The sequence below is a fragment of the Chelon labrosus genome (genome assembly GCF_963514085.1).
Source record: "Chelon labrosus genome assembly, chromosome: 23".
In the NCBI taxonomy this organism is placed as follows: Eukaryota; Metazoa; Chordata; class Actinopteri; order Mugiliformes; family Mugilidae; genus Chelon; species Chelon labrosus.
Window position 1 is genome coordinate 16,256,702 of NC_140356.1, and position 14,026 is coordinate 16,270,727.

Sequence of the window (14,026 nt, forward strand, 5' to 3'; positions counted from 1 at the left end):
TCTGAAAACACTTAGAACAAATTCTTACCCAATTAGGTTTTATCAAACAATGTGTAGTTTTATTTCTGTGTTTGTGCAGAAATATGCAGATTGCAGCATCCACTTCAGTTTTCCATCTATAACCACTCTGCAATTATGCCCTGAGAGAAGTCTTACTAAATCAATGCTAAGAAAAAATCCTCCTTGCAGTTACATATTTATTTCACTCTTAGATTTATTACACAAGTGGTTTGTGTTTCGTGGCGTCGGGATTGCCAATGATTTGACAACATAATTAGTAACAGTACAAACAGAATCCATCTTGCGATTTGAACATTGCAGCCATTAAACTGCAGTTTTGATCAATTCATTTTTTTTTTATTATTTCTTTTATTATTACAATCATAACCACCAGGTTTTGGAAGCATGCAGAGAGGAAGCATGAGAGTTATTTAATATCATCTGTTGGCCCACTGAGGTGACATTTAGAACTGCAACAATTAGTCCACCAATCAAAATCCAGATTAAATTATTTGATATAAAAATAGAACTGATTTGCAGCAGCATTGTCTGGTGTGCTATAAAAAATAGATCATAGAGATAATTTTGGTCATAGAAGTGGACCAACGAAATAATCAGTGTCTCTTCTCCATTCACATTAGTGCCTAATCTGCTTTTTACACTCTCTGCATCAGCTATGAATCTGTGCATCATACTCCGAGAGATAGCCCTTCTCTTTTAACAGCAACATCAAACCCTTCCTCCTCCTCCATGTCACCTTCACCCAATAATTCCTTTCTGGTGTGTCCGGCGCCAAAATGTCAGGTGGCTGATTACACGGTGGTGTACACGGCTCAGCCAGTAGCATATGTACCGAGGGGGACGAGGGACAACTGCTGCCTTCCTGTATTACTTTTGGAGTGTCTACATCGGGCGGTGGGTCGACAATGCTGACCTCTGAGGTGCTAAACTCATTGGAAGCAGGTGTAGAAGCGGCGTTTGGTGGAACACAGCATCCCTCAGGTTGAGCTAAAGATTTGCTGCGGGATGAAGCGCCACCGGAAACTGTCTTTGAATTATTTTTTCTGAAAGAGGACAATTGTCTCTTAGGTGTGTCAGAGTGCTGTGCCCTTGAACCCGTCCTTTGGTTTGCACATGATTCCCGTTGCAGACTTCTCTCATCAGACACTGCAGCACATTCTGCAGCTTTCTTTTTGCGAGTCCTCTTTGGTTGATGCGATTGCTCTCTCGACTCAGTGTGAAAAGATAACGAGGGGAATTTGCACACGCTGTTTTTCCTGGACAGCTGACTGCAACTTCCAAGGAAGGTTGTGGCCGTCTGGCATTTTCTCCTCCCTCGTCTCGCTGGAGCTGCAGCTGCAGCTGAAGTGTCAAACTCTGGGCTTACCTAAAAGATTAAAAGCACAATAAATAAACAGCATATTTCACATACAGCAAATATTATGTGAAATTACTGGAAAAGAAGATCAGGTTTATTTGCAGGCTCAACAGACTCAGCGACTAGCAGTGTCCCCTTTCTCTGAATGTCGATATTTTAAACTACATTCCCAACTTTAAAAAGGAGGTTCAGAGCAACCACACATCTTACCCAGGAATGAAGAGCCGAGCTGCTCTGTTCTTGTTTCTCTGTGAAAAAATCTTTGGGATTGATTGCTGCTCGGACTTCAGGCCCATTTTGGAGTCTGGCGCCACACACAGGCTGCTCAGCGAACAGCAAGGGAGGCTTGTCTGTCTTTGTAACTTTGCGGGGCATCAATAGAAATCATCCCTGAACATCTGGTGGAATAAAAAAAAACACTATTTAGATTAGAAAACTATCCTGTTTCAAAACAACAGACCCACACAGCTCAAATGTCTACATCCGATTGTTGACACTTGAATGTTTGCACTCGCAGCTACAGGTACGACATTATATTTACCTTAATTTGTCTCTTAGTGTAAAACATAGTCATTGTTGAGCACATATAGCAAACGTTGGTTATTCCGTTCCCACATTGCGCTCCAAACTTTTCTTTTTTTCTGCCTTCTTGTTTCAGTTTCCCGGCTTACCCCATTGTTTTCCTCCTCCTTTTCTTCTTTTAGTTAAATTATCTGTTGACAAAACAGCCTAGAGGCTCATTACCGCCACCTACCGGACTTCAATCTATTTCCTGATTGGTTACACTGTGGTTTTATGTCTAGCTGCAATTGGTGCGTTTTGACACCACGTGATCAAAGCGACGGGGGCAGCCCCCACAGCGCCAAAATTCAAAAACGTTTCTGGATCGAGCTGACGGCATGTAAATAAGGTTGAATAAAAGAGTTCCGCACTCACCGCAGATTGTATGATTTAAGGTCGAATATGAACCGAGTGTTTCAACTTGCAGTCGGAGACAAGTCGAGCGGAATCGTCTGAAACATCGCAGTAATATGAAGGTCAGGCTTTGTGTGGCTTTTCCGTTCATTACAATAGTTAGCCAGCTAGCTAGCTAGCTAGCTGTGGTGACACCTAGCCACCCAGCTAACTTAGCTTAGCTAGCTTGTTGGCTAGGCTTGCAAAGTGCAATAGCGAAACTGTATTGTCTTCAGTTTTAACATATTATATGTACATATTATATTGCCTGAATAGTTCTGAATAATTATTTTAAACTTAATTTTGACTTCCTACACGTGTCGTTCGTGTTTGTGTCGAATATGTCTTTAATATTATGATTATATAAAACTATTATTTAGACACAGAGCTGCCAAGTGTATTGGTGCCCCAAATTAACTATATTAATTATATGAATACTTAATTAATTAATAAAATATTAAAACGTGTGCCAGTATATTAGCGGCAAACGTTACATTAAAAAGAACCACCAACTGCAGATATGTCACTAGCTAACGACTGTTGTTCTAGAAGCTCGCTAGGCAACACCGCTAACCGGTGAAAAACAGCCGCTCGGCCGAGAAGTTGTAGAGCAAATAAATAAAAGACTCACGGACAATGTGGATCTGAGTCTCATCTCGAGAGCATTTAGCCCATCTCTGCAGCGTGCCTTGGCTAAACTGATTTGCATCCAGCCCCGGGTTAGCTGCTAGCTAGCGAGCAACATCGACTTCCTAACTGCCTCCTGTCAGGTAGCCAAACGTTAATCTACCGGTAATTCAAGTTAGCACGATTTGCCTGTATGCTACACAGTGATATACGGATGGTATTTTTCTCCAAACAGGTGTAAAAACAATCCAAATTCAAATATTTGTATTTTTCTATTTTTGTGCAGAGTACCAGTAAACAGCAAGGGGCACTTCAATGATTTGACCATGAGACGGAGCCCAAGGAGACCCCTTATCCTCAAGAGAAGAAAACTGCCCTTTCAGCAAAATGACCCTCCAGCAGCTGAATCGGAAATCCAGCGTGGAGCACCGGGCCCCAAAGAAGCACCAGAGCCAGCAGCAGCAGCCGCCAGCCAGTGCTTCCCCGACGGCATCCGCATCATGGATCACCCCTCCATGTCCGACACCCAGGTGGTCGTCATTCCCAAGACGGCCGACCTCCAGAGCGTGATCGGGGCCCTCACCGCCAAAGGCAAAGAGTGTGGCGTCCAGGGCCCAAACAAGTTCATCCTTCTGAGTGGGAGCGAGGGTCGGGACGGCGAATCTCTTTGCCAGCCTGCTTCTGAAGCGGAAAATGTTCCCGCGAGGAGTGCAGCTGGTCAGCCGGTGCAAGCAGAGGCTGCGCACAACTCCCCGGAGGCAAAACCTCTCACTGGAATTAAACCATGTATGGAAATCTTCTTTTTCTTTTTCATTCTAGTGTGGAGTTATATATGGAGTAATCTATCTCTACGTACTGTAATAATGTTTTTTCACTCTTTCATTAGTGAACAGGGATGTGAGTTGCGGACCTCTAGATGACAGCCTCACCAATATCCAGTGGCTGGGCAGAATGAGCACATTCGAGCCAAATTCTGCCAAGCTAGCGACCAACAAGGAGAACCAAAACACGACTACGAAGACTTTTCAGGTCAGCATCTCCTTTTGATTGTCTTTTAACAAGACGGTCTCACTCAAAACAAAGCACAAAAGTAATTTACAATGTCCTACATCTCAAATGCATCTCTTTCTTTTTGTACAGGCTCAAAATCCAGATGTCGAGTCCGAAGCTGTTAAGCAACCCATGTCGGAGAGGCCGCCCTACTCCTACATGGCCATGATCCAGTTTGCTATCAACAGCCGGAAAAACAGGAGGATGACCCTGAAAGAGATTTACACGTGGATTGAGGACCATTTCCCTTACTATAGGGACGTGGCCAAACCAGGATGGAAGGTAGTGAAGAACACATCAGTTAAAAGTATAATTAGTGGTCACATCTACCGCAGCTGAAGATAAAACTTCAGAGATAGGGTGCATTTAAGACTTTTTTCTCTTTCACATTTTCAGAATTCCATCCGCCATAACCTCTCTCTGCATGACATGTTCATCCGTGAGACGTCGCCCGATGGTAAAGTGTCTTTCTGGACTATCAGACCCGAGGCCAATCGATGCCTCACTCTAGATCAGGTGTACAAGGTGAGCACACCTGACGTCTTCTCGCATATCTACCAAGAGAAAGGATCTGAAAGGAATTATTAACCTCTCCGGTTTTCTCTGTCTGGTGTTGAGTTTCATATGAGCTTCATATTTCTTTTCCTCTACAGCCTGGTGGCGACCCAATGACTGCTCCCGCGCAAATGGTTTTATTTCCCCACCAAGTAAGATTGATTTGACCTTTTTTCCCCTTTAGGAGCCGCCTTCACCTCACCTCGCGGTCAGGCAGCAGAGAGCCGAGAAGGGACAGCAAAGTTTCACAGTTTCACTTTCCCGTTTGTCACCAGACTGTTTTGGCCCCGCAGAGTGTAGCCGCAGTCAGAGTTTGAAGGTCGAGGTGCATGTCTTTGTTGCAGGGGGAGCTGATGTGAGCGTCAGGGAGGCACAGAGACAGAACGCCTAGTGTACTTTCAGACAGTATGCCAAAACTAATATAAACACTATATCCACTGTTCTTCCATACAGAATAGGGACAGTGATAAAAGGTAACCTACAAGTTGCTACTAAAGAGGAATGGCGGCTCAATAAAGGCTACCGTACTTTGTCTGTATCGAGTCATGACACGTCTTATTTTTCATAGCAGCAGAAGAGGATGTTTCCTGATGTGAGAAGAACGCCAAACGGCTCTGGTGAGTTTTTGGTCGAGTTAAACTAAGATGGGGAAGAAAACAATGTCGGTAACTGCTTCTTAGTTTGGAAATGGGTCATTCAGATGCCCTGCTCTCAGTGTTTATCTGTTCTGTGTTCAGAGAGAAGGATGAAACCTCTTCTCCCTCGAACCGAGTCCTACTTGGTTCCCATCCAGCTGCCCGTCGCCTCTTCGGTCTATCTGCCGTCCTCGTCTTCCCCCTTTGTGCCCTCTTGCTCCCAGCTGAAAAGGAACACTTCGCGGGGAACTAAGAGAGTCCGCATAGCGCCTAAGGTAAAGACTTTAATCGTCCATCGCAGGTTTCTAGCTAGTGTGAAGGACTCGTACGTTTTCAAAGTCCGTGCTTGTTTGTCCGACAGGTGACGCAAAGCGACGCTCCAGCCGTGGCGATGTCCCCCACCAAGAGCAAAGACCTGAAGGTGGAGGTGAAGGAGGAGCTGGTGTGCGTTCCGGTAAAGTGCGAGACTCCCAAAGCCGCTCCGAAGAGACAGGCCAGCAGCTCCCGCCGCAAACAGCGCCTGGTTCACTCTGTGCACGAGGAGCCCGTTCTCCTCTGCCCCGATAACACTTTCTTTGACTCTGGCGTCGCCTCCGACGCGTCCACGTTCCAGGACATCCGGGAGCTAGATGCGCAGGACAGCCCTGACCGGGAGTTCTCCTTCAAGACCCCCATAAAAAGTAGCAGCCACTTGACCTCCTCCACCCCCAGCAAGCCCCCTTGTAACGTCATCCTGGAGCCCTGGAGAGTGACCCCCGTCGGCAAAGGCAGCCAAAGCGTTCTGGACTTCAGCCCCATCCGCACGCCGGGCGGCCCCACGGTCACCCCGCGACACGACTACACCACCTTCAGCTTCAACAGCACGCCCTTTAAAGACTTGCCTCTGTTCAACTCCCCCAGAGAGCTGCTCACGTCCGCTCCCTCCAGAGCGCCGGGGCCGACGGAGTCGCCCACCGGCGGCGGCTGCTCCAGAGAGCTGCTGCAGGCCGGAGCCGCCACGCCTTCCAACCGCTCGATCACAGAGGGCCTCGTCCTGGACACCATGAACGACAGCCTGAGCAAGATCCTGGTGGACATTAGCTTCTCAGGCCTGGATGATGAGGACCTGGGCATGGCTAACATCAGCTGGTCTGAATTCATCCCTCAGTTTAAGTAGCTTAGGACCAAAACAGGTTTTTTTTTTGTTGTTTTTAAAACACTACAGGTGAGAAATCCCACACTGAAACAGCAAAGCAGATCCAAATGTCCCTTACTTTCCAACCACCCCCAGCCTGTACAGATGTTTAGACCAGCATCTGAGGCTAAGAAAGAGTTAATAAATAAGAGAGTAAAATAAAATATTTTATTGCCAGTATATTGTTATCCTATCCATCGAGAGCGGTGGAGATCCAAAAATGAATAGTTGCTAAATCTGCTTTGCAAAACGCAGCCGTATCATTTACCCCATTCTGTTCAACAGCTGGAGGCGTAACATAGCTGTAAACACTTTTTTTTTATTTCCTGTAATGAGGCTCAGTTAAGCATCGAAATGTCTTTAGCATCTTTTGGAATTGCTTTCTTCTCCGCCTGCTTTGCTTTCTTTCCGTTTCTGCCGGCCACGGGAAAGAAAGTTTACTGGGACACTTTAATTTCAATCAACCAGGTCAAATTTAAGGAGCTGCTCACTGGCTTCTCTCCATCTCCAGCTTAATTTTATTTTTTTCACAAACTGAATTACTCATTTACTGCCCTTACCTGTAAAATTCCTCACGTGGGAATCCTTGTCTGTCCTTTAACCTTTCTTAGCCAGTCATATCTGCCTGTCTTCTCAGAGAACTGAAGACCAATATGTGTATATGTATGTTGATTTGCACATTTTAATATATAATTTAGCTTTTAAATTTCTATGTCTGATCAGCCAGCTTCTGTGCCGTTCGGTTCAGACAGCGGCGCTTAGACTTGTAGAACTGAACCCAGCATCGTTAGTAATGTACACAAATGACAAAGAATAAAAAACAAAAATAGCACTAACAGCAGTAGGAATGTCTGTCGGGTAATTGTAGAAGTGTCTTTGTCTCTTGACTCTGTGTATATATGTATATATATTCAACAGAGGGATATTTTGCATGCAGTGTCGTCTTTTCGTCTTCGGGAACGCAATTCTGAACATGTTGCATCTATGTAGCACAGATTGTCGTCAGTAAACATGCTTGTTTTCTTTTTGTCATTAAGCAAAAAAAAAATAAATGTTCCCAGCATCCTTTTTTCTTTTTTGGGGTGGAGGATCGAATGCCACAAAATAATGTATGGCTTTAATAAATCCTTGAGTTTCGTTTCCGTTGCAGCAAGTTCGCCTGTTTGCAATTGGTGCTAAATGGCAGGGGAGAGAGAGGAGTGCTGTATCCAAAAGCATGTGCTGTGCTCTGTTTTCTGAAGTTGGCGTTTCCTAAGACTGAACAATAAATCTGTTAGTGCCTCAAGGAACATCACGCTTTGATTTAGTTGTGTTTTTCCACCAAAGACACTTTGAAATATGTCTTAATCTGATATGTGCTACAGTACAGTAATGTTAGCCCTGTATAGTGTACTGTATGTGGAAAAAAACTACATAGCAACTGCTCATTTTCTATTTATATTTCAATAAAAGTTGAAACAATTTATAGATTGTGTATGTGATTCGAAATTATTGGTTCTTCCTTGTAAAAGTTTTAATGGATCAAGTACTGCAAAAAAAAACAGTCAAATTCTACTGAAGTGTTTTATCTAGACTGACTTAAAAACATGATGAAGTACAATCAACTGCAATAAAACGACTACAACTTGTCAAGGTGGCATCCACGGTGTCTTCAGTACGTCTGGACTTCCTGTTGAGCCACTTCTAGAAGGATCTGCATCTGCTTGCTGCAATAATCTGAAAATATCAGAGAGTCAGAATTATGTAACTGTTAAAGACTTGTACATAACTGAAGCCTGGTCTAAGTCAAACCATATCTTCTAGATCATACGTGACAAACATACGGCCCGGGGGCCAAAACCGGCCCACCAGTGGGTCTAATCTGGCCCACAGGATGAATTTGCAAATTGCAAAAATTACATGGAAGACATTAACTGCAAATTTTCCAATAAAAGCAATTGCTATTCCTAGGGTTCACACAGATTTGGTGTATAATGTTCTTCTTTGCACTAAAACAAAGGGAAACATTTGGAGTTGTCATTATTTATAGATAAATACGCTATTGTGTTTTTCGTCTGGCCCCCTTGGCATCAAACTGGGCTGTATGTGGCCCCTGAACTAAAACGACCCTAGGGCCAAAACTGGCCCTTCAGAGGGTCTAGTCTCACCCGGCGGGATGAATTTGCAAAGTGTGAAATTTTTCAATAAATGCAACTGCTGTTCAAAGTCCGTCCACTAGGGGGTTGTGCTAGTTTTAGTGCAGAGACACTTACTGAAGATGCGTCTCCATCTGTTTGGCAATCGAAAGCGGTAGACGGTCAAATAATAAACCGGGACCCCTGTCAGCGTGAGAGCGCAACTCTGCCCCGTGTTCCAGGGGTCCGAGTAGAGAGACAGGCCCACGATGAAGAAGCAAACCACCGTGAAGGTGACTGCGATGACCAGAGGCACCTTTGGGTCGTTAACCAGAGCGAGTGAAAAGGTCAGTTTGCAGAAGGTGGGGAGGAAAAAAAAACCAAAGCAGTGCGGTTTGCAGCGCGACATGTTTACCTTGAAAGGTCTTGGTTTGAGAGGGAAACGGTAGCGATGGATGAGCATACCCAGGGTTGCCAAGGCGATGAAGAACCAACGGGAGAAGGAGGCGAAGTTGATGAGCTGGTAGATTTCTCCTTTGATTAGCATCAGCACCGACAGTGGGTACTGCAGATAACAAGGCAGTGGTGGATGAAGCAATTCAGACCCTCAAGTGAAAATACTGCATTACAAGAAAAAGGACATAAGGACCACCTTCCTAATTTTGTGTAGGTCTCCCTTGTGTCTCTGTAACAGTAACTCATCAGAGAATGGACATGGGCCTTCTGAGGGTGTCCTGGCAACAGAATGTCATTGGTGGGGGCCTTTGAGGGGAGGGGCCTCTGTGGAGCATCCCACAGATACTTGATCAGTTTGGGATCTAGTGGATTGGAGTGGATTTGGAGGCCAGGTCTAAAACTGTTGTCTAATCTTAGCTTTTTGGGGGGATTCTGCAGTTTAGCGATTTATAATGCGGAAGTTGGAAGTTCTTTACCAGTAACATCACAGCCGGTAAAGGTGTACGTCTGCGTATGTGGATCATGGAGAAGATCGCCGGCCAGTGGCCCTCCCTGGCTCCAACAAATAGCATCCTGGGGGTCCCAAAGAAGCCCCCGTTGAGCGCTCCGAGGCAAGACAAGGCCACGAGAATGGGAATCACGGTAGCAATCCCCTGCAGAGCTCGGTCGGCAAACGTCTGGGGTGACACACACATGGCATCTCATCAGACCGAGGCCATACTCACGTGTTCCCTCTGATAGTTTCCCTTTTTAATGCAGCGTAACACGGACCACGGCCACGGCTTCAGACAGCAGCAGCTCGGCGGGGGTCATCACGGTGTAGTAGGCCACGTTGACGAGCACATAAAAGACCGTCACTGTCACCATGGAGCAGATGATTGCCAGCGGGATGTTTCTGACGAGACAGGGCACGCACAGAGAGCGATATGTAACGGCATTTCCAAGGCAATGCGGTTTTGAGAAACTCATCGTCTTTGAAACAGACGCAAAATACCTGTTGGGGTTTATGATCTCCTCTGTGACATAGTTCAGATAAAACCTAAAGGAGGAAGGAAAAGAGATAGAGACATGGGTATAGAGTTCTGACTGGTGTTTGCATTTGCCAGCAAATCATATCTATGTATGGATCTTGTCTGACATTATTTGTGCACTATACAAAGAGTTCCATATACACCGATCAGGCATAACATTTCAACCACCATCCTAATATTGTGTAGGTCTCCCTTGGGTCTCCAAAACAGTTGTGACTCAGCAGAGAATGGATATGGGCCTAGTGTCTGGGAACAAAGTGTTGTTAGTCGGGGGTCTTTGGATCCTATGGGTATGTCAAGGAGTGTCATTGCTATGGGGTGGGGGTGCCTGGTCTGGTCAAGGTGGGTACTACATGTCTGAGTAACCGCCACACCAATGAATGCTAGGTCCAAAGGTTTCCCAGCAGAACATTGAACTGTCGCAAGATGCTCAATGTTATCCACTTCCGGTTTTAATGTTGTGGCTGATCAGTCTAAGTACACATTGGAAGCCTTCGAACTTGCTTACCATCCACCGTAGGCGTACAGGCCATTATAGAAGGCCAGTGGCAACTTGTCCAATGTTAACGAATCCATCTCGAAACCATTCTGGAAATTTTCTGTCTTTCCTGGAAAGTAGAAGAAGATGGAGAGAGAGAGAGAGTAGGCATTAGCTGGACATTAGGCCCTGTCCAAGTGTTAACATGTGTCCTGGGTGACTGGATCACAAGTGGCCATCTTTAACTACAGGTGTGAACACACCCGGGACTTGTTGAGGATGTATTTGAGACATGTTCGCTCAGACCACGTTTGGCCGTGGTGACTTGTAGTCTTTTTCCTTCGCTAATGTGAACACACCACGCTTCCTGGACACACTGACAGACGAGCAACTAACCTTTTGCCTCATAGGTTCAGAAAAAACACACAGCTCGGAACGGTCCACTTACCATGAGGAGACACGTTCATGGTTCTGAAACAGCACTTTAATTGCATCTGATTACAAGTGGTCTCTCCATGCGTTTAAATGCCAGGTGTGAACACACAGGTGGTTAAAGCCGCCCACTCACAATCGGATTATCCAGGATGCACATTAACACCAGGTCTGAACGGGGCCTTAGCAGTTCAAAAGCCAGTAGCAATCAAGTCTTCCCACCTTTTGCCAGTGCAATAATACCAGGGATGATGATGAGGACCAGAGCGAACATCTTGATGAAAGTCAAGGTGACCTGAGCGCGAGAGGCCATGCTCACACTCCAGCAGTTGACCGCCACGACAAACGCTGCGGGGACGATGACAAACAGTGTGTATGTCGCTCTACATGTGGAGCAGTTATGCACATAAATAAAGAGGAGAGGGTTGGATGAAGCCACTCACTCACTCCGAGGATGCTGACGAGCTTGATCAGCGCCGTGGGGGCGGGGCAGGGCGCGAAGAACGGCTCCACCACGTAGCGGCCGAAGGCCAGCGACACATAGGAGGCCACGGCCGGCCTGGAGATAACGCAGCATGTGTTTATTAGAGGTTAAGCTTTGACTTTTTGTTAAATATTTAGAAGTCACCCTCACCTGATGAACAGGAACTCAACCCAGATTCGTAGGAAGGCAGGAAGCGGGCCCAGCGTCTCTAGGAGGTACGTGTAGTGACCCCCTGATTTTGTGAAGGTGGTGCCCAGTTCGGCGTAACACAGGGCCCCTAACGGAACAAGAGACAAGCTTTGGAAAACAACAACATGGCGAATGAAAGGACAAAACACATCAAACCTCCATCTGCATACACTGTCCACCCACAATGTTTGTTCAAGTTCTTGCGTAAATCCTGTGGATGGATTCACACAACGGCAGGGATCTCACCAAACAGAGAGAGGATGCCACACAGCGCCCACACCAGCAGCGACAGCCCCACGCTGCCACTGTTCATCAGGACTCCCTTGGGCGCGATGAAGATCCCACTTCCCACCACCGTCCCGATGATGAAGGACACGGCGGGCAGCAGCCCGATCTCCCTACGAAGGTGCACCACCTCCCCACTCGTCTTCTCCTCCTTGCCGCCTTCCTCTGTCTTTGTCCCCTCCATTTCTCTCTCTGCGCCTGAGGGAATGTGCTTGAAACTTTGTCAACAACACGAGTGATAATGCAACTCGGGGCCCCACCTCCACCCCCCTGTTCCTGCATGTTTTCCTCCCATTGGCTCTCCCCCTTATCCACCCAGCTTGAGCAGGGAACAAAGCCAGCTCTCTCTTCCAAGTTTCGGTAATTACATCTCAACAGGTTTGTGTAGTTGCATGTGCTCTTATTTATGTGTACAGCTTGACAGAGGCCTTTCGGGCTCGAAGAGGAACGGGTCGGGGTGATGTAGAAGCAGCTGCACGGTCTGCAGGAGGGCCACCTTAAACAAAGTTTCCTCATTGTCCCGGCTGAAGTTTTGATGCTTAGCTCTTTCTCTCCGCTTTCACTGAAATGTTTACCCGGTTCTTCTGACAAGATCAAACAGAGCAGCTCGGACAAGTGACAGGGGACACTTTATTAGATTGTTTCCACTTATTTTCACTTGACCGACCGCTGCACCGATGTCAGCTTCACTTCATCAGCAGGGGTTCTGCTTATTAAAATTCCTCCACACACACACACACACGGAGAACATACCAGCAGGTTCCTCTGGTCAATATTTATGAATCAGATGATAGGAGGTGAATGCATTCAAAGTCAAAAGCAGGATTTTGAAGACTGACTGCGGAAAAAAATTTATTCCTGTGCCACTCATGTGTCTAGGAGCTCAGCCCGAAAGGATCATGTGATGTATTTGTTTTGCTGGAAGTCAATGGGGCACGCAAAAGGGCATTCCTGCCGTTAGCATCAGCTAACTTCAGACGTTTAACTCTTTCATCTTTACACATTTGGCAGCTTTAATTTTTCATGCATAAGCAGATTATTAATGAGGCTACAAGCAAATGAGAGGACATCACTGCTTGTCGAGAAGAAGGCGCTTACAGAAGAAGACGATGAAAGATTTATGCAGATCAGGCACAACATCAAGACCACCTTCCTAATATTGTACATGTATTGTGAAAATAGATAAATGACATAAGTTCAGTTAGGTTCTATTGTCTCTACTGTAACCGTCTAGTCCAATCACAACTGTTACTTCCCTTCTTTGGCCACAAGATGGTGCTAAACTCATGCTAAATGTTGTCTTATTCGAGATGCCTGCACTTTATCTTTCTTTCCAGAAGATGGCAGTCTAACACTAACTCTCTGTTCCCTCACTGAGCTTCAGTGCTATTTTAGCTCTTCCATTTCTTGGGTTTTTAAACTTTCAGGAGCTGAGGGCATAAGTTCAAAAAAAAAGAAAGAAAAAGAATCTTATTATGTCACCGGTTTCTAACTTTGGCCCTCTGAGCTGTGTCTGCTGCAGTCGGCTTGGAGCGTGGAAAAGCCCTGAGCCAATCTTGGAGCGTCACAGTTTTTAGACATCCCAGGGCGGGTCTGAATTTAGCCCTTCTCTCTGCGGGGGGAAAGACCTGCAGATGCCCGCCCCCCCTGGGAACGCGAGAGCCCATCTCCCTTGCCGTTTTCCGCCTGACCTCTCAAAATCCCTGCCCGGTGAAGCAGAGGCCGAGCGCTCACTCCCAGCCGCTTCTCCCATGGGCTCATCTCACACAGGGTAGGATACAAATGGAAAATGGCCTCGCGCTAGCTGTGAGCCACTCACACGAGGTGGCCCCGAGGCTTTCCTGCTTAAAAAAAAAATTGTTAAAGTAAGGTTTGAGGCTGTAAACGTACAAAATTGAATTCTCAAGCCAAAAATGTTTAAGGGACAACAACGTTAACAAAACCTGCGTCTCTCCTTGGGGCAAAATCATCCTCAACGTAATCAAGGTGAGAAAAGTCACCCTCCATGCTCATGGAAACGCTGCCCTTGGCAACCAGCTGAGGTCTTCGCATGCAAGGAACAAGTTCTGGCAGCTTGAATCCCCCAATTACACGAACTAGCCGCGTGCCGCCGTCCTGGGAATTAATTAACCTTCTCACACAGATGTACACATAGCATACCGCGCTACACATGTGCGTACTGTA

The 14,026-nt window shown here is 46.2% G+C and overlaps 3 protein-coding genes across 5 annotated transcripts; 1 reads left to right on the forward strand and 2 right to left on the reverse strand.

Moving 5' to 3' along the window:
* Positions 1-146: 146 nt before the first annotated feature.
* Positions 147-3,007, reverse strand: rhno1 (RAD9-HUS1-RAD1 interacting nuclear orphan 1). Of its 2 annotated transcripts, none has more exons than XM_084573371.1 (3): positions 2,964-3,007; positions 1,589-1,776; positions 147-1,387 (listed from the first exon to the last, which is right to left on the reverse strand). In XM_084573371.1, the coding sequence occupies exons 2-3, from the start codon at positions 1,751-1,753 to the stop codon at positions 671-673; spliced, it is 882 nt and encodes a 293-aa protein (XP_084429497.1). In that variant the 5' UTR covers positions 1,754-1,776; positions 2,964-3,007; the 3' UTR covers positions 147-670. The 2 variants fall into 2 exon arrangements, with proteins under 2 accessions (XP_084429497.1, XP_084429496.1); XM_084573370.1 differs by lacking the exon at positions 2,964-3,007 and adding an exon at positions 1,920-2,059.
* A 241-nt stretch (positions 3,008-3,248) lies between these two features.
* On the forward strand, positions 3,249-7,807 carry foxm1 (forkhead box M1). 2 transcript variants are annotated; one of them, XM_084573367.1, is made up of 8 exons: positions 3,249-3,745; positions 3,846-3,988; positions 4,100-4,291; positions 4,406-4,534; positions 4,663-4,716; positions 5,133-5,181; positions 5,302-5,474; positions 5,561-7,807. In XM_084573367.1, the coding sequence occupies exons 1-8, from the start codon at positions 3,286-3,288 to the stop codon at positions 6,353-6,355; spliced, it is 1,995 nt and encodes a 664-aa protein (XP_084429493.1). In that variant the 5' UTR covers positions 3,249-3,285; the 3' UTR covers positions 6,356-7,807. The 2 variants fall into 2 exon arrangements, with proteins under 2 accessions (XP_084429493.1, XP_084429494.1); XM_084573368.1 differs by having other exon boundaries at positions 5,136-5,181.
* A 115-nt stretch (positions 7,808-7,922) lies between these two features.
* LOC311508554 (cystine/glutamate transporter) lies at positions 7,923-12,055 on the reverse strand. Its single transcript, XM_084573369.1, has 11 exons — positions 11,804-12,055; positions 11,519-11,645; positions 11,328-11,443; positions 11,107-11,232; positions 10,483-10,582; positions 9,938-9,982; positions 9,715-9,838; positions 9,420-9,620; positions 8,903-9,052; positions 8,626-8,803; positions 7,923-8,089 (listed from the first exon to the last, which is right to left on the reverse strand). The coding sequence occupies exons 1-11, from the start codon at positions 12,024-12,026 to the stop codon at positions 8,025-8,027; spliced, it is 1,455 nt and encodes a 484-aa protein (XP_084429495.1). The 5' UTR covers positions 12,027-12,055; the 3' UTR covers positions 7,923-8,024.
* Positions 12,056-14,026: the final 1,971 nt, after the last annotated feature.

What these genes read in the sequence shown, in the direction of transcription:
- rhno1 (XM_084573371.1), bottom strand. Translation starts at nt 1,753, where the DNA reads ATGCCCCGCAAAGTTACAAAGACAGACAAGCCTCCCTTGCTGTTCGCT. An exon ending in GCTCGGCTCTTCATTCCTGG is followed by an intron (nt 1,388 to 1,588) that starts GTAAGATGTGTG and finishes TTAATCTTTTAG; the next exon opens with GTAAGCCCAGAGTTTGACAC.
- foxm1 (XM_084573367.1), top strand. Translation starts at nt 3,286, where the DNA reads ATGAGACGGAGCCCAAGGAGACCCCTTATCCTCAAGAGAAGAAAACTG. An exon ending in CGACTACGAAGACTTTTCAG is followed by an intron (nt 3,989 to 4,099) that starts GTCAGCATCTCC and finishes CTTTTTGTACAG; the next exon opens with GCTCAAAATCCAGATGTCGA. An exon ending in TGGCCAAACCAGGATGGAAG is followed by an intron (nt 4,292 to 4,405) that starts GTAGTGAAGAAC and finishes TCACATTTTCAG; the next exon opens with AATTCCATCCGCCATAACCT.
- LOC311508554 (XM_084573369.1), bottom strand. Translation starts at nt 12,026, where the DNA reads ATGGAGGGGACAAAGACAGAGGAAGGCGGCAAGGAGGAGAAGACGAGT. An exon ending in CTGTACGCCTACGGTGGATG is followed by an intron (nt 9,983 to 10,482) that starts GTAAGCAAGTTC and finishes TTCCTCCTTTAG; the next exon opens with GTTTTATCTGAACTATGTCA. An exon ending in CAGATGGAGACGCATCTTCA is followed by an intron (nt 8,090 to 8,625) that starts GTAAGTGTCTCT and finishes TGATATTTTCAG; the next exon opens with ATTATTGCAGCAAGCAGATG.